General features: G+C 45.0%; 1 protein-coding gene across 4 annotated transcripts in view; it reads right to left on the reverse strand.

Annotated features, from left to right (window-relative positions):
* The window catches only part of SORCS2 (sortilin related VPS10 domain containing receptor 2), a 572,125-nt gene that overhangs the window by 348,713 nt on the left and 203,700 nt on the right, over window positions 1-19,712 (reverse strand). For all 4 annotated transcript variants that reach the window (XM_045392082.2, XM_045392079.2, XM_045392080.2 and 1 more), the window contains exon 2: window positions 16,158-16,225. In XM_045392082.2, coding sequence (XP_045248017.2) covers window positions 16,158-16,225 — 68 coding nt within the window. The remainder of the gene's footprint in view (window positions 1-16,157; window positions 16,226-19,712) is intronic.

The raw sequence follows: 19,712 nt of genomic DNA on the forward strand, positions 1-19,712 counted from the left end.
GCAGAATCAAATCATCACCCTACATTTCAGGCTCCCCCTCCCCACTGAGCATCTGTCCTCCAGTTCTGAAAAAAAGCATCTGAGACAATCCTACGGGCTGGGAAGCCGGCTGTGAGCTCAGAATGCACGGGGTCATCTGGATGGGCAGGGCTGTCACCCAGCCAGGGAGAGAAGCCAGACCCCCATGCACACACTGTCAGAAAGCTAAATTCAGAACAAACGCTCTGGCTGGGGCAGAAGCTGCCAGCCTCACTCAGAAGAAGCTGAGACCCCTTTCTGTCCCAGTTTGCTTTTTCCCTGAGAACTAGCACCAGGGGGTGGCCATCGGCCTGCAGGAGCAAGGCCGAGTGAGCAGGATGGAGAGGAGGAAAGGAGAGTGACACGCGGGTGGCACACAATGCCAGGGTGAACCCCAATGGGCCGCGACACACTCGGGGCAGCTCCTACAGCAGAAGCTGGGACTCAGGCCCAGCCAGAGTACAGAGCGGGCAGAGTGTCCCTACCACCTCCTGGGCCAGCAGCTGCACTTCTGTCATGCAGCCTAGGATTACAGAAGGATGGCTGGCATCTGCTACACAGACTTGATAGACCTTGGCAGGATATGTGCTAGGGATGGTAGGGGTGTGCTGGGCCAGGAGCAGACACAAAGAGCCATTGTGGCTGTAGCAGTGTTGAAAGCACTATATACGGAGGGCAGCTTTAAGAGAAGGGAGGCTGTAGTGTCTGGGGACCAGGGCGAATCTTCTTCCAGGAAGTCTTCCCTGACTACCACTTCCTCTGCTCCAATGGAGTAGGGGTGTCTGAGGCTTCCTTGGTTCTTTCAGCCCTGTTGTACAATAGATTACATGCCACTGTCATGGATTGGTTCCTTGTCTGTACCCCCTACTAAACTCTGAGTCTTAGATATCAGTTATCATAGCTCACTCCACCCCGGAGCCTAAATGGATGGAGGGAGGAAAGGCAGGTAGGTGGATGGAGAGGTGGATGATGGGTGAATGGTTAAGATGATGGATGGGTAAATGATGGATGGGGGATGGACAGCAGATGGATGGAAGAATGAGAAGGGGGGAGAGATGAACAAAGGTGGGAAGGGTGGATAGAAATGAGGAGAGAAGATAGAGGAATGAGAGGAAGGAAGAAAGCGTTGATGGTTGATCAGATAGGTGGATGGATACATGGGAAGAGGAAGCAAGAGAAGGAAGAAAGCAGAAGGAAAGAGAGGAAAGAGAAAAAGAAGGAAAGTCAGTAGGTAGAGAAGCTAGAAGCAGTGACAGAGGGGTCCTTGGAGCCAGGACCCAAGGGAGGGCAGGTATTAAAGTCAAGATGGAAAGAAGAGGCTGGGCACAGTGGCTCACGCCTACAATCCCAGCACTTTGGGAGGCCAAGGTGGGTGGATCACGAGATCAAGAGACAGAGACCATCCTGGCCAACATGGTGAAACCCTGTCTCTACTAAAAATACAAAAATTAGCTGGGCGTGGTGACGCATGCCTGTAGTCCCAGCTACTCGGGAGGCTGAGGCAGGAGAATCACTTGAACCCAGGAGGCAGAGGTTGCAGTGAGTCGAGATCACACCACTGCACTCTGGCCTAGCGACGGAGTGAGACTGTCTCAAAAAAGAAAAAAAAAAAGGATGGAGAAAAGAGGCTGCTGGGGCCAGGGGCTAGGAATGCTGAGAAATTTCCTCAAATTCTCATTATTTCTCAGTCACCTCAGATCTTGTCCCAGAACATTTTAAAGGCACGTCAAGGCCTCTCAGCCTAACCTCATCAAACCATTGATTCACAGTGAATTATTTATTGAACAGACTGTAACCCCGAAAGCTTTATAGTCAGGGCCTCTCTCTCGATCCCTATCTGCTGTGATTCTTGTTTAAATCAAACTCAGATCTCCATGGTGATGTTAAAACAAACACTGAGGGAGACTGGCCTGGGAGCAAAAATGCAGCTGGTGAAAAGCCAACGGGACATTTTAAGGTAACGGGAGAAGGAAGGAAACAGACCTCTGACATCTACTAAGGACCCAGCGTTTTACACGCATTATCTGCTGTCATCTTCATAAGGGCCCACGAGGTCTACAATGAGGTCTGAATGTTTAGGCTCATTTTACAGAGGAGACTCAGAGAGGTCACCAAGAAGGGAAATATGGAGCCAGAATTGAAACAAAGGCCTGTCTGTGTGCACAGAGGACTTTCCGTGCTTCTCATCACCTTAAGGGTACAGCTCCCCTTACAGTGTAAGACTGTTTCTCTCTGAAGTCCCACTCTTTCTGAATGACCAAAGGGCAAAGCACATAATCTCTTAAATTTTCCCATCTGAAAACTGGCTATGAACTCTCAGCATTATCTACCAAGAACGGCCTAATCAGCACGACAGCTCTTTGTTTGCTCCAACATTAGGGGACACAGAGAGGAATGTTGTGGTACCCAGGACAGCCCACAGGCTGGTAAGACACTCTGCAGAAGGCTTTGTCAATTTCAGCATGGTCACACCATGGGGATGTCCCCCAAGGCCATCACTGGCCTCTGCAGAGAAGGACTTTGATGCTTCTTTCTATCAGTGAGTGTCAGAGGATGCTGCATTGCTGTTGGACTCCACTGCTCAAATTCCTCAGACTGCATTCACAACATATGTTAAAATTCTATACATTAAAAGACAGAAAAAACAAGGAGACTTTTGGTTCCAAAATAGTAGCATAGAAGCAACCTGGCTTCACTCTCACCTGCAGAAAACTGAAAACAAATGTACAACACTGAGATGATCACCAGCAATATTTCAGAATGCAAATATGAAGATGAGACCGTTCCCAGAGCCACACTGAAGTGAAAAGACTCAGAGCAGATGGTAAGAAAATTGGACTTCCATGTCCTTGATGCCTCTCTCCCCATCCTGCCTGGCATCAAGCCTGCAGAAAACTTACTGCCAACTCACTGTTTCTGCCCTGGAAAAAGTGGGATTGAGGTGGACAACAAGCTTCCCCATCATCTTGGGTTCTCTGGCGGGAGACTGTTCCGGCCGTGATCCACAGAAAACGTTTCAAGTGCTGAAGGGAGAAATATCCCTGAGGACATTAGAGACAAAGAAGGGAGGAAGGACTACTAAGTCCAGCCCTGAAAACTCTGTTCTGGAATTTGGCCAAAGGAGACTCCAAATCAGAGTGTCTGTTCAGCAGCACCATGATGTTGGAGATTTATTCCACAGGTCCCCTGGGCATGAACCCTTAGCTACCATCCCCACACTACCCAGAAATCCCCTTTGATACCTCTCCCATTTGGAAAGGGCAGCACTCCAGTCTTTACTACAGCCAAGGAGAACCTGGGCTTAAGGTACCACTTAGAGTCAAAAAGGAAGCAGTGGCCTAGCAGTAAAGAATTTTTAACCAAAACAAGTCAGACAGAGAAGACTGCAATAAATAATGAATCCTTTAATGCAAAGACACTGACATACATCCACAAGAAACAATAGCAAACAGGGAACCATGATCTCCCAACATGGACAAAGTTAGAAAACAGTAACTGACTCCAATGAGATGATATGTGAGCTCCCTGACCAAGAATTAAAAACTGCATTTTTAAGAAAACTTCAAGATAACACAGAAAAGCAATTCAGAAATTTATCAGAGTAATTTAACAAAGAGAAATCTTGGAACTGAGAAAAACACCTGTGGAACTGAAAATTTCACTATAGGCTCTCAATAGCAGAATGGATCAAGCAGAGTAAAGAATCAGTGAGCTTAAAGACAGCCTATTTGAAAATATAGTCAGAGGAGAAAAAAGAAAAAAAGAATAAAAAGGAACAAAGATCACCTGCAAATATAGAAAATTACCTCAAAGAGCAAATGTAAAGATTATTGGTGTTTAGGAGAAAGTAGAGGAAGAGCAAGAGGTAGGAATCGTATTCAAAGAAATAATAACAGAAAACTTTCCAAAACTTGAAAAAGATATAAATATCCAGGTACAGGAAGGTCAGAGAACACCAAACAGATTCAACCTAAATAAGACTGCCCCCAAGGCATATAATAATCAAACTCTCAAAGGTCAAGGACAAAGAGAGGATTTAAAAAGCAGCAAGAGAAAAGAAACAAATAACCCATAAGGAGCGTCAATTCATCTGGCAACAGACTTCTCAAAGGAAACCATACAGGCCAGGAGGGAGTGGAAACACATTTTCAAAGTGCTAAAAGAAAAAACTGTCATCCAAGAATACTTTAGTCAGCAAAGTTATCCTTCAAATATGAAAGACAGATACCGTCTTTTCTAGACAAACAAAAGCTGAGGGAATTCACCACAACCACATCTGTCTTAGAAGAAAGGTTAAAGGGAGTTCTTCAATCTGAAAAGAAAAAAAAACAAAACACTAGCATGCAAAAAATAAATAAAAAATAAAAAACACCCTGAAGGTTTAGAATCCATTGTTAAAATTAGGGACACGGACAAACCCAGAATACTCTAATACTGTAATTGTAATACACAATCCACTCATAACTCTACTATGAAGCCCAGAAGATAAATCTATTAAGAACAGTAATAGCTACAACAACTTGCTAAGAAATAGGTTATATAGAAATATGTAAACTGAAACAACTAAGTAAAAATATGGGGGAGATGAGGATAAAGGGTATAATTTTTGTTTGTTTCTATTCTTTCTTTTCCTTGTGATCTAAATTATCATCACTTTAAAATAACATGCTATATCTATAAGATGTTTTTATAAGCCTCCTGATAACCACAATGCAAAAACCTATAATAGATTTAATAAAAATAAATATCAATAAATTTGAACATACTCCTAGAGAAAATCACTTAACCACAAAGAAAAATAGTAAGAAAGGAAGAGGGGATATACAAAATAAACAGAAAACAAGCGACAAAATGGCAATAGTAAGTCCCTACTTATGAATAATAGTACTGAATGTAAATGACCTCGAGTTTCCAATGAAAAGGCATAGAGTGGCTGAACAGATAAAGAAACAAATCTCAACTATATCATGCCTACAAGAAACTCACTTCACCTATAATGGCACATAGATTGAAAGTGATGGGCTGGAAAAAGTTATTCCATGCAACTTGAAACCAAAAAAGAGCAGGAGTAGCTCTATTTATATCCAATAAAATAGACTGCAAATCGAAGGCTGTAAAAAGAGACAAAGCAGGTCACTATATAATGATAAAGGGGTCAATGCAGCATGAGGATGTAACAATTCTAAATACCTATGCCCTCAATACGAATCTCTCATCTATAAAGCAAACATTAATAAATCTAAAGAAAGAGATAGACTGAAATACAATAACAGTAAGAGACTTTAACACTCCTCTCTCAGTTATGGATAGATCATCCAGACAGAAAATCAACAAAGGAACATCAGAGTTAAACTACACACTAGGCCTAATAGGCCTAACTGGCATTTATGGAACATTTCACCCAAATGCTATAGAATTCATCAGCACATAGAACATTCTCCAGAATAGACCATATCTTAGGTCACAAAACAGGTCTGAACAAATTTTTAAAAGTAGAAATCATATCAAGTATCTTTTCTGACCACAAATAAATAAAACTAGAAATCAATTACAAGAAGAATCTCAGAAACTCCACAAACACATGGAAATTAAACAACATGCTCCTGAATGGCCAATGAGTCAATAAAGAAATTGAGAAAGAAATTATAAAATTTCTTGAAACAAACTAAAATTGAAACACAACACAGCAAAATCTATGGGATACAGCAAAGGAAGTACTAAGAGGAAAGTTTATAGCAATAAACATCTATTTCAAAAAAGAGAAAATATTTAAATAAACAGCCTAATGATATGCCTCAAGGAACTAGAAAAAAACATATCAAATCCAAAATTAATAGAAAGAAAGAAATAATAATTATCAGAGCAGAAATAAATGAAATTGAGACCAAAAAACTATACAGAAAATCAACAAAATGAAAAGTTGGTCTTTTGAAAAGATAAAATCAACAAACTAGACTAAGAAAAGAAAAAAGAAAACTCAAAATAAATAAAATCAGAAATGGAAAAGAGACATAACAACTGAGACCACAGAAGTATAAAGAGTTACTAGGACTAGTACGAACAACTATATGCCAACAAATTGAAAAACCTGGAAGAAATGGATAAATTCTTGGACACATACAACCCACCGAGATTGAACCATGAGAAAATAGAAAACCTCAATAAATCAACAATTAGTAATGAGATCAAAGCTGTCATAAAGTCTCCTATCCAAAAAAAAAAAAAAAAAAAAAGGCCCAGGACCCAGTGGTTTCACCACTGAATTCTACCAAACATTTAAAGAAGAACTGATACCAATCCTACTCAAACTGCTCAAAAATAACTGAAGAGGAGGGAATACTTCCAAACTCATTCTCTGAAGCCAGCATTGCCCTGATATCAAAACCAGACAAGGACACAACAAAAAAAACTACAGGCCAATATCACTGATGAATAATGATCCAAAAATCCTCAACATAATGCTAGCAAACTGAATCCAACAACACATCACAAAGATAATACACCACGATCAAGTGGATTTTATACTAAGCATGCAATGATGGTTTAACATATGCAAATCAATAAATGTGATACATCACGTACAAACTAGGCATAGAAGGAATATACTTCAAAATATTAAAGCCATATACAACAAACCCACAGCCAACATTATACTGAATGGGGAAAAGTTGGAAGTATTTCCTCTAAGAACTGGAGCAAGATCAAGATGCTCACTTTCACCACTCCTATTCAACATAGTACTGGAAGTCTTGGCCACAGCAATCAGCCAAGAGAGAAATGAAAGGCATCCAAATTGGAAAACAGAAAGTAAAATTATCCCTGTTGACTCAAGACATGATCTTATAGCTGGAAAAACTAAAGACTCCATGAAAAAACAGATTTGATAAATGAAAGTTAAAATTAAGACTAAAGACTAGTCTTTATTTTAAAAACTAAAGACTCCATGAAAAAACAGATTTGATAAATGATAAAATAAAGTTGCAGGATATAAAATCAATGAACAAAAATCAGCAGTGTTTCTTTACACCAATAATGATCTAGCTAAGAATGAAATCAAGAAGGCAAAACCATTTAAAACTGCTACCAGAAAAATACCTACAAATAAATTTAACTAAGGAAGTGAAAGATCTCTACACAAGGAAAACTACAAAACACCTCTTCAGAAATTGTAGATGACACAAATGAAAACACATTTCATACTTATGGATTAGAAGAATTAATACTGTTAAAATGACCATACATTCCAAAGCAATCTACAGGTTCAATGCAATTCCTAACAAAATATCAACATCATTTTTCACAGAATTAGAACAAATAACCCTAAATTCAAATGGAACCCCAAAAGAGCCCACATAGCAAAAGAAATCCTAAGCAAGAAGAACAAAGCTGGAGGCACCACGTTACCTGACTTCAAATTATATTACAAGGCTACAGTAACCAAAACAGCATGGTACTGTTATAAAAACAGACACATAAACCAATGCAACAGAATGTAGAACCCAGAAATAAAGCCACATATTTACAGCCAACTCATCTTTGCCAAAGCTGACAAAAACATAATTAGGAAAAACATACACTCTTCAATAAATGGTGCTGGGAAAATTGAATTGTCCTACGCAGAAGAATGAAAATGGACTCCGATCTCTCACCACATACAAAAATCAACTCAAGATGGATTAAAGATTTTAATGTAATGTCCAAAACTATAAAAATGCTAGAAGAAAACCTAGGGAAAGTCCTTCTGAATATTTGTCTAGGCAAAGAATTTATGACTCAGACCACAAAAGCACAGGCAAATAAAACAAAAATAGGCAAATAGGCCTTAATTAAACTAAAAAACTTCCACACAGCAAAAGAAATAACCAACAGTGTGAACAGACAACCTACAGAATGGGAGAAAGTATTTGCAAACTATTCATCCAACAGGGGATTAATATCTAGACTTTATAAGGAACTCAAACAACTCAACAACAACAACAACAACCAAATAATCATATTTAAAAGTGAGCAAAGGACACAAATAGACATATTTCAAAAGAAGACATACACATGGTCGATGGGCAGATGAAAAAATGCTCAACATCACCAATCATCAGAGAAATGCAAATTAGATCCACAATAAGATATCATCTTACACCAGTCAGAAGGGTATTAATAAAAAGACAAAAAATAACAGATGTTGGTGAGGATATGGAACAGTGCAACTCTTGTACACTGTTCATGGAAATATAAGTTAGTACAGCCTCTATGGAAAACTGTTTAGAGATTGCTCAAATACCTAAAAGTAGAATTACCATTAGATCCAGCAATCTCACTACTAGGTATCTACCCAGAGGAAAAGGGAAAAGAAATTAGGATATCAAAAAGATACCTGTACTCATGTTTATCACAGCACTATTCACAATAGAAAAGATGTGGAATCAAATCAAGTGTCTATCAGTGGATTACTGGATAAAGAAAATGTGGCATATATACACAATGGAAGACTACTCAGCCATGAGCATGAATGAGATCATGTCTTCTGCAGCAACATAAATAGAAATGGAGGTTGTCATCTTAAGTGAAACAAGGCAGACCCAGAAAGATAAATACCACATGTCCTCATTCATAAATGGGTACTAAAAAATATATACATATGGAAGCAGAGAGAATGACAGACAATGGAGACTTGGAATTGTGAAGGGGTATGGAGGGGTGGAATATCCAAAATTACTTCATGTGTGCAGTTCACAGTATTCGGGTGATGAATACTCTAAAAGCCCTGACTTCACCATTATGCAATCTACACATGTAACAAAATTGTACTTGTACCTCGTAAATTTATATAAACAAAAAAAATAAATAAAAATTAAAGATTACAGAATTAAATGAGACTGAGAAATGTTGTATAACCTTCTCCTGGAGAAGTATAACGTGTATTAGTGTATCAGAGACTTTAACAAATCCTACTGTAAGTAAATCTGAAACTTTCTTCCCTAAAATATGTTTATCAAATATGACCACACAATATGTATTTTCTGGAAACAGTTATTACTTGAAATACCTTAAATTACCATTCAGGAAGCATTCCCTTCCCTCCACCCCACCAACCTCCTCAAACTGTACTCCCCCTGCCCCACTGATGTTGAACCTGACCATGGCTGTGGCAAATGGAACCCTAACAAATATGATGTGAGCAGAAGTCTTAAAATGTGTTTGTGTGGTTGAGCTTGGCTCCTGAGCTCTGGTGTTCGGCATGAGAAGAACATGTCCTGGTGGCCTATGTCCTGTTCCTATCAACTTGGGTCCAAGCACACACAGATATGAAGCAGACCTAAGCCCACCAGCCAGCAGCCTGAACACCCAGCCAAGCCTTAACCAAAGCAACCAAACTACAGTCAACACAGAGTTGTGAGAATAAATGCTGAGTGCATGCCACTGGGTTTGGCGGTGGTTTGTTACATAGCATTATGGTTATAATAGCTGACTAATACACCATCCGTCAGAATTGCTATTCTAACCATTGCACTTTAAGACATAAATGTGGCATGGTAAAACATTCTTAGGAGGAAACCTTCTTAGAAGGTGTCAGGAAAGAATGAATGGCACCTGGCAGGAGTTCAAGACACATTTGGAGGGCATATCTTAAAAGTAAGGGGCCTGGAAATGACATAGGCTTTTCAGAGTGGAGAGGTAGGGGTCAAGAAAAAGTTAAGCAACCCAAGTGTAAAAAGACAGGCATGAGATATGAGCAGATGAGTCACAGAGGAGGAGAATCAAAAAGTCAATAAACAGAAAAATATGTTCCATCTTTCCAGGTATCAGGAAGATGCAAAATAGCAAGATTAAGCTGTAATCTCACACCCACTTGAGTGCAAACATGGAAAGTCTGATAACTCCAAGGTGTGGAGCAGTGAGTCACCTCACAGATAAGTTAGCAATAGGTAGAGAAAAAGGAAGTCACGCACACACCTTCCACCCTATCCAAGCATCTGACTGGAGATGTGTTCACAGATGCTTGCTGCAGCCCTGATTGGAGTGGCAAAAATCTCAGGATAGAAATCCTAGCACTCCCACATCAGGGGAAAACATAAATCAAATAGATTACACGTGCTACATGGACAAATTACCTACACAAAGTTGGGCAGATAAAGCAAACTTCAAAAGGCAAAGTAATGTCATTCTTTGCAAAACAAGCTAAGCAGTAGAACATATTGATTGCAGGTAGACATACATATATACATACAGACGACAATCAAGATAAATTATGATTTGTATATTGTGTTTTATGTTTTTAATATAAAAGGGGGATGATCCACACCAATTTCAGGGTAGAGGTTACTTCCAGGTGGGTGGTGAGGATGGGTGTGAGAGGATGGAGGAGAGAGTTGAACTTCATCAGAATCTATCTTAGTGTATTTCTTTGAGAGAGAGCAATTCGAAACATATAGGGAAAAAATTGACATTGATGACAGCTAGATTACAGGCATTGAGCTGGACTGGGCTCTGGTGTGGTAAAAACTGAGGCCCTAAATTTCAGTGGCACCCACAATATTCCTGCTCACCATCCACTGGCCCGCACTAATTATGTGACCCCAAACTAACCACAAGGGAGACTGGGACGAAGGAAATTATGGATTATTTAGTGAACACTCACTTGGCTCTCTTTCGTGGGTACCTGGGCATGTGTCCTACTATGGTCTGTACTTTTCAGGATATGTTCAAGATTTATTAATTAAAGTGAAGATAAAGAAAAAGAATCACTTCCTATCCCTAACAAAAAGGAGAGGATTCAACCAAGTTATCCTATAGAAAACCTGGGACCAGTTCCACTCCCAATTATCCTGAGACTGCCCCTGGATGAAGGTCCTGCTTGAAGTCAAATGCACCCAGGAAGTGGTAGGGTTGGCCCAGCATTAGTGTGGTCCTGGTTTAGGGATGGCACAGGAGCAGAATCCCCTGGTCTATAGGACTGTCCCTCTGTTTCAAATCCACTCTGCCCAACAGCCGTTCTCGGTGTGAAGCAAGGGTGATCCCTGAGGCTGCATCACAGCAGGAGGCAGGGCATAGGGAGCAGCCCAAGGTAAGCTTTCTCTCTAGCTCAGAATGCTTGCAGAACCCTCTTCCTCCTCCTGAAAGAATAAGAGCCAACTCTAATTTCCTGGCTTCCACAGCATCCCCTAAGATGACCTTGTAAATGTAAAGGGTCTTCTAGGTCTCAGCAGTGTTTCCCAAAAACCACACCACCATCCATCCTTTCTTCCATTCACCCATCCATCTGTCCATCTATCCACCCACCCATCCATCCATATATCCATCTGTTCCTCTATCTATCCGTCAATCTATCAGTCCATCCATTTATCCATCCATCCATCCGCCCATGTATCCATCCATTCATCCATCCATCAGTCCATTCATTCATCTGTCCATCTGTCCATCCATCCATCCATCTGTCCATCATTTCATCTATTCATTTATCAATCCATTCATCCATCTGTCCATTCATCCATCCATGCTTCCATTCATCTATCCATCTATCCATTCATCCATTTGTCCATCCATCCATCCATTCATCTATACATCTATCTATCCATTCATCCATCTGTCCATCCATCCATCCATCCATTAATCTATCCATCTATTCTTCCATCATTCATCCATCTGTCCATCCATCCATCTGCCCATCCATCCACCCATCCATTTTTCCATCCATCAATCCTTTCATCCATCTGTCCATCCATCCATCCATTCATCCATCTATCAATCCATTCATACATTTGTCCATCCATCCATCCATCCATCCATCTGTCCATCCATCTATCTATCAATCCATTCATCCATCTGTCCATCCATCTATCCATCTACCCATCCATCCATCCATCCATCCATCCATCCACCCATCCATCAATCCATTCATCCAATGCCCACCATGTATCTCCTGTGCCAGATCTGAGTTTGGTTCCAGGGATCTAGTGATCAATAAGATAAACCTGGCAGGTCTCCATGCTCACATCCTCAACCAGCCTATGTTCTAGGGGTGGTGGGGGGGGGGGTGGGGAAACCATAAACAGGAACTCCCACACTTCAATGAGAGAGGTTGTGAAGAATGCCTGGGGGCCTCTTTGCACTGAGTAGTGAGGGAAGCCTCTTTGAAGAAAAGAGGTTTATGGGGAGACTGAATAGGGGACAGGATCCAGTACCTGGGGTTGCTGCCACGTGCACTCCAGGCAGCAGCCATAGCATGCACAGGCCCTTACAAGGACTGAGCTTGGTGTAGTCCAGGGTCAGCTAAGAGGCTACTGTCACTGGACACTGAACAGTAAGAGGTGGAGTGGGAGGAGCTGAGACTGGGGATGGGGTAGGAGCCAGGGGTGGGGTCTTTGCAGGCGGTATGGCTTGTATGTTATTTCAAGTACCCTGGAAGGATTTTAAACCTCAGTCCTAACCAGCCCAACCTCTAGCTACTTGAAGTATGGTCCCCAGACCAGCAGCATGGGCAGCACTCGGGAGCTTGTTAGAAATTCAAAGTCTTGGGCCACCCGGGAAACCAGTGGAGTCTGACCATGTGCTCCTTGCAGGAAGATCCCAGGAGCCCTGAGTGCCTCTGGAACCTGAGAAGTACTGCACTAGATCTGCTGTTCCCATGCTCCTCCCCCGGGAAACCTCTGGGAGGACCTACCCTGAACCCACACCTTCCCTGGCTGGCCCAAGCTGCAGCGCTTTTTAAGGGCTTTTCTAAGTGACTTCTTTGTGCCTCTGCTAAGACCCCACAGTCTACACATCGGGCTTTGCTCAACCTTCTGTGGCTTCTGTGGCTTGCGTGAGCGAGACCTCGTGGAGGAGCATGCCCTGCACACTTCAAACCTGATGCCAACCAGGGGCTTTCCAGGGAAGAATGGTGCTCCCATCCTCACCTCCAGCCTTTTGCACCGATTCAAGGGGGCCCGGGATTGAGCAGAAGACCCCCATCACCACCGCAAGAAGAAAGGGGCAGAGCACTGAACCATCATGGAAGCCAGGAGGGGGTGCCGCTGACGAGGGGCCGGTTAAATGAAGGACAATTAAAAACACATTCAGCTTAGATTTCAGAGAGCCGCTTCCAGAATGAAAACACCGTACCTGTCATTAACAGTGTATCTATTGCAATTACACAGAAGGATTCTTAGGAGACGCAGTGCACATTCATTAATTGTGTCTTTAATAGCCCTATTTAATATGTGCTCTCCAGACGAGGGCACCGCCAGCCTTCCATCCACAGGGGCCTGAAACACAGACACAGGGCGGGGGCGGGAGGAGGCCAATGGCAGGCTCTCAACTCTCAACACCAACTTCCTGCATGAGTCCCTAAACAGAGGGTGAGGACAGGAGCAGGTAATGTGCAAAGGAGAAAATGCGAGTAGTAATTAACACAGAAAACTGCTCCTCCTCACTAGGAAACAAACAAACAAAAAAAATGCAAATTAAAGCAATGATGCCGTCTGCTTCCTGCCCTCAGCTCCTCCTGTCAAATGAGCAGAAGTTAGAAAAGTCGCTGGCAGGACGCAGGGCACTGCCTGGGTGGGAATGCACGTTCGTCTTGAGGAAGAATTGAATGCCACCGCACAGCAGCTGTAAATCCACTCACACTCCCTGGTTCAGTCCTGTAACTGATTCATCCCAGGGAACAAAATGAAAAGGAAAACTACCTGCTTAAATTTTTTATGGCAGCATCAATAAGGGGACAGCTAAGTATTAGACTGAACCAACTCCAGGGGCTCATACCAGCCATAAAAGAAATGACGACGCAGATCCTGTCACTACGTGGAAAAATGAGAAACATATTTTACAAATGATAAAAAAAATAAAAGCCTGCATTCTGTGTCTCTACCTATATAAATACGTTAGCATCAGAAAAGATAATATAAACAAAGAAAGGAACGGCTCTGATGGGTAGCAATGTGGATGAACTTTGGTGAGATGGCTAATGTCTCCGCATGCATTTTTAATAATGGCAAAGAAACATCTGGTGATGAGAGACGGTGATGAGAAGGGAACACGGAAAATTAAAATCTGTCCATTTGCTTCGGAGAAAAACTGAATTCAGATCATGTACTGTTCTAGGGACATTTCACACATTTCCTCATTCGGTTCTCACAACTTCCCCTGGAGGCATCTTATCCCCATTTAACAGATATGGACGGAGGCTCTCCGGAGGAGAAGGAAGCCCCCATTACCCGGCCCTTGGAGCAGCTGTGAGTGGGTGATTTGGCCTCTCCGCTGCCACCTGCTTCTGAGGAATCCTGTCTGGAGCCTGTAAGTGAGGGGTCTTGGGTCCCATGCCAGACACAGTCAGTCCCACCCCACCCCCACCGCACAAGGACTCCAGCAAACGTGAACGAAGCCAGCAACTCTGTCGTGTAAGTGCAGATCGCACCGGGAAAGATCGCTCCCTGTTCAGACGATGCTTCAGACAGTCTCACTACCTCCACGTCCAGCCACACTGAGAGGCTGCAGTGAGGGGAGGGAAGCAGGTGCTCTGGAAACTTCTGAGGTGGGTAGCCCCAGGCAGATCCCTCCATGCCAAGGAGGGCTGCGGCCCAGTGCTTTGACAGCCGTGCTGGAGTTGGGACGAATCAGGTAACGGAGGGCCTTTGCTGGAAGGAGGAGAAGACTTGACCATCTCCATCTGCTTTGTCACCGAGGAACCCACCCTGAGACCCCCTGCCCAGCAGCGAGGGCACCCTCTCTCGGCCTTCCCTGTCCAGGAGTGTTGGCCCCAAAACGGGCCTTGGAACTTACATTTTCAAAGAGCAGCAATGAGATTTCACAGGCCCACAGAGCTTACACGGTTTTCTGCTCTTGTCTGGAAGCAGTGAACGCCGCCTTGCCCAGCACTGGAGGAACGAGACATTTTCAAAGCAACTCACCGGTACATAAAGCAACGGGAGGCCGTGGCAGGGAATATCTGTCCTCTACACAGGGACGCTGCCCATCACTCGCCCCCCGCTTTCTGGTGGTGACGGTGGAATTAGAGGAGACCAGTGGGTCTGGGAGGTGAAGCCACACTGAGAGGAGCTTCTAGGAAACGTGTTTCTGCTGGGGAGCAGGTGAGGACCACTCAGGGGACTGTGAGAGTCTTAACCCCTGAGTCTGGCCTCATTAGCAGCACAGATGACCAGGCTCGTGGGCTCCAGGCGATGTCATTCCTTCTACAGCAAAGCAAGAACCCAACTCGAGACACTGTTTCAATAACTTCCCAGCGCATCGCAGAAATCCCTCACTAAGAACCCACAGAATGAATCACCAAACCCCTTAGCTAAAAGCAAAGCCAAAATGGAAAATAAACCAACTCAAGGTCCTGATCAGCAGGGACAGGCATCTTTTTATGGATTTCAAATAGAAAAATGAATTAATTATTACTTGAGAAACATATGTTGGAAAGCAAAATGGTTTCACACCCAGAGAACATGGAGGTGGTAATCGGTGCACGGAAGAAAGAGAATCTTTTGTGGGAGAAAAGCTTTGAAACCACAGCCCAGAGGCTGGGAACCATCTGTACCCTTCCTGGGTTAGTGGATGTAAATATTGAAGAGGATGATAACCAAAATGGATTCTCAAAACCTCCTTCTTCCTCATCTCATTTAAAACATCAAAAGGGGCAACCTAATGTTCCTGGGCTGGATTCACATTTCACACATAAAGAGCTATCCCCCATCGCCAGCAGCTTATTTATTTACCAAGCTCTTTGGCTAAGCCTGGAAGAAAGAAAAGTGTCCAAACAATGAGCATAATCAGAGCCTTTGGTGGACTCCAGGAGCTGCGTGTGAAGTTCTGAGCACAAGTGAAGGGAAATTGTGCACTGACCTGAATTCACAATGCAAACCCTCCTCCTCCGGGGAGGAAAGAAAGGAAGCGGGGAGAAAAACAGAAAGAAAAGAGAAGAAAGCCAAGATGCTTTCTGAACAGCTGTCTATTCCGCAGTGCAATTTATACCCACTGCCCAAACTGTGAAGCTACTTTCAACTTTTCCCTTATGCATTTTCTAGCCAAAGAAAAGTTGCGCGGCCACCGACTCACAGGGGCTACGAGAGCGAGGCGTTTGGATCTCAATCCTCAGCGGAGAGCCTGGGAAGATGGCGCGCAGGTGCATAAGAGAAAGGCCTGCCATCGGGCTGACTTACCGCCACAGCGAACTTTCCAGAACCTTCCCCATGTCTGCGTGGTAGTACTTCGTCAGGATCAAGATCACCTGTGGTGTTAACAGAAAGTAAAAGGCAGAAATCAGTGGGTTCCAAGGTTCTCAAAGAGAGGTACAGCGACACCACTCCCTGCCAGAATTTGGGGTCTCTAAACATCAGCTGCCGAGGGGCCTCTCTCAGTCAGTCTCCCCAGGAGGCTCTGGGCCAACCTGCATGAGAGCCCTTAGACGTGGGCTTATTTCTGCTCTGAGGACTGGCTTGTGCTCTGCAGAATGACTTTGGGAACATCTGAATCCAGTGAAATCCACACAGTAGCTGCCATTTGTTGGAAATAATTCAAATCCAGCCCTGGAAAATCCCAAGCTGTGGCAAAGGGAGTGCCAGGGCAGTGGTCCCTGAGTGAGGACGGAGCGCGTTTGGCAAGGCTTCTGGAGATGGGGCTCTGTCTCCACCAGCACATTAGAGGATCTCCTGAGCCTGCTGGAAACAGCTGCCAGGGCTGCAACCCAAGACCAGAGCAAGTCCCTGTGGTCCGTCTGTCGTTACTTGTCCTGGAGTGGTGCCTGGGGAGGCACAGCCAAGACGCCTGGGGGCCCAGGAGTCCTTGGTGGTACACACCTGTGTTTGTTGTTGAGACCATTCATTCATTCATCACACATTCATTCATTCATTCAGTCATTCATCACACATTCATTCATTCATTCATTCATTTATCACATACAGGGCCCTACCTGACCACGCTGTTCGCATTTCAGGCCTGTGCAGAAAATGCAACTATTTATAAAAATGAAAATAAAAGTGTTTAGGAGCATCAAATTGTTTTTTGAAACAACCGTGTAAACAAAAAAAGGGTAGGGGTGGGGAATAAGGATGCACCAGCCCTGACGGGAAAAAGATTTTCCCAATTACTGCACTGGCCACTGCATTTTCACATACATCAAATTTCATTTCACTCACTGCCAGTCTCCATTAGCTGTTCCTAACACTCCCGTGGCCAGGGAAGCCCCCAGGAGGTAAGATGGGAACAGCCTTGGGTTTTGGAGAGGCTGTTCGCCTGGTTATTTGGGGTCACCACCCTGGTCAGCCCCAAGGGTCAGGCTCCTCCATGGAAGCAGAGCTCTCTGCGCTCGGCCCTAAGGTGCCGTTTCCACCGATGGCAGCTGGGCTGACCTGTCTTTCTTTCCCTGGTGATTGGAGCAGGGAAGACACGAGGAGGGGCTGTTGCCCGAGATGGGACAGGGTGCATCTTCCAGGCAGTGATGATTTTAAAAAGCAAGGCCTTGTCAATCAGGGCCAGGCTGGCTACGCCATGCTCAGGAACAAAGCGATTTTCTCTTGTCAGCTCACAGCCTGCCGTCGGAGCCGGGTCCCTCCGAGGCGTGGGGAGCTGACGGGGTGTGGACTTGAACCCACTGATTCATATTTGATATAGTCACGCTGTTCCCAGGGGGGATTCTGTGCAGCCAGAGTGTGGCAGCCAGAAGGGACCTCAAAGTCTGTTTGATCCGGCCTCATCCAGGAGGAAATCCCTGCCCCAATCTGATCTTGGAGCAGTGAGATCCAGGCTCTGCCCTGGCCTCGAGGGGTGGAGCTCAGCTCTGTAGGGCACCCTGCCCTTCTGCAGACTGCAGGGTTTGGGGCGCACCCTGCTGTGAGGCTGGCTTCACGTCCCCGTCCCTCCTGCCTGTACATTCCAGCTCTGCTGCTGTGGACAGTCACCCAATCACCCAGCAAGACTGCTTCCTCCCCGCCCTCCCTTAAGGGGAGAGTCCCCACCAGCCCACCCCCTCATTCTAAACCCCAGAATTTGGGGCCTTTGCACAAGACGTTCCTCATCCTGGGATGCTCTTTCCCAAACCCCCCAGCCCTATTTCCTCAGTGAATTCCTGCTCAACCTTCAGATCTCAGCCTGACCCACACTGCCCCGAGGAAGGCCCCCCACACTGGGCTCAGTGCCCCCTCCATACACCCCCTCCAGCCCCGCTGGACTCCCTGCAACCCCACACAGCTCACAGGGTCTGCGTCCACTGCTGAGTGATAAACCGTTAAGGGTGGGGACCTTGTTTATCTCCCCAGTGCGGGGCACAGCACCTGCCGTATAACAAGCACTCACACCACTCGCTGAGAGAAATACAGGTGGCTTTACCCAAAGGAAGGATCATGTATGCAGTGAAGTTGGGCAGAGGCCAGTGCCCCACTCGCCACCACCATCACCACACTCCTTCCACCCTGTCCTGGGGACAGAATCGCTCTACTGGCTTCAACCGGCCCAGCCAAATGGGACTTTGGGTTCCTGTGGGGGTTGTCTTTGCCCGGGGCTGAAACAAGGAGGTCGCCCAGGAAGGCCCAGTGCTGGAGGAGCCAGACAGCAAGGCAGCCCCACCACGACCTGACTCTGCAGTTGTCAAGCAGAAGAACCCTGATGTGAGGTCCAACCACCCGGGTTCCATGCTTGTCTCTGCACTAGCAGACACTCAACTTCAACACATCTCGGTTTTCCAGTCTATGATGATGCCATGGTGATGATTAAATATTCAGTAGCAAACGTGAAATGACCCATAAGCCATAGGACCTGTCACCGTTAAGAATAACGATAGCTAACAACCACTGGTTTCCGCGATGAGCCCCACAGTTAGAGCAACCCCCCCATGCCCCAGGGAGGCCGAAGATGTACTGCCCCCCCACGCCCCCAGGAGCCCCGTGTTATGATCTCTGTTTTACAGATGAAGAAACTAAAGCAGAGAGCGCTTCCATATTTTGCCAAAAACTACACACTCAGCAAGTGGCAGAGTTAGAATTTGATCCCAAGCAGTTCGACGTCAAGCTCGGGCTCTTTGCTGCCACGCTGAAAGCCTGTGTTTTCAGAAGAAACTTCTACTAAAAGTGGTTTCGAAGAACCAAAACTTATGACATGCCCTTCTGGGCCCTCGGCTAACAGCTTTGGAAATGAAATATCCCAGGACAGTTTTTTCAGTGGCGGGTGTGTTAGCTTTGGGGCTCTTTGATCCGGGTGGTAGAAAAATCGGGAATGTGAGTCAGGGCCTCACAGCCCCGGCCGTTGCCAAAGGTCTCCTCCCATCCAGAGGCTGCCTGAGCCCGCAGCCCACAGGGATCTTTCCCAGACGGCCAGGAATGTCCAAGCAGAAGACGAGGAAAGAAGAGCTACTGCTGCCCGCAAGAGGTCAGCCGCTGCCACCGCTCATTACTTCAAAATCTCCTCAGGATGCACACATCACCCTGCGTCTCATCCTCTCGCCTCCCGTCCTCCCGGCTGTGGGGAAGGCAGTGCACGAATCTGTTCCTGTTATCCCAACGTCATTTTACCAAATGGGCCAGGGTGCCAGGGTGCTGGGCTCCCAATCTGTGCCGGCTCAGCCTGTGACAGCATGGACTCATCCACTCTCTCGCAGCCCCCGTCCCCCGACTGGGAGGGGCTGATATTACTGTACTCACATTACGGCTGAGGAAACTGAGGCACAGAACCGCCGAGTGACCTGCCTGGCATCGCACACAGCAGAGCCAGGAGCTCTTGTGCCC

This window comes from Macaca fascicularis, chromosome 5, assembly GCF_037993035.2.
Source record: "Macaca fascicularis isolate 582-1 chromosome 5, T2T-MFA8v1.1".
Taxonomy (NCBI): Eukaryota; Metazoa; Chordata; class Mammalia; order Primates; family Cercopithecidae; genus Macaca; species Macaca fascicularis.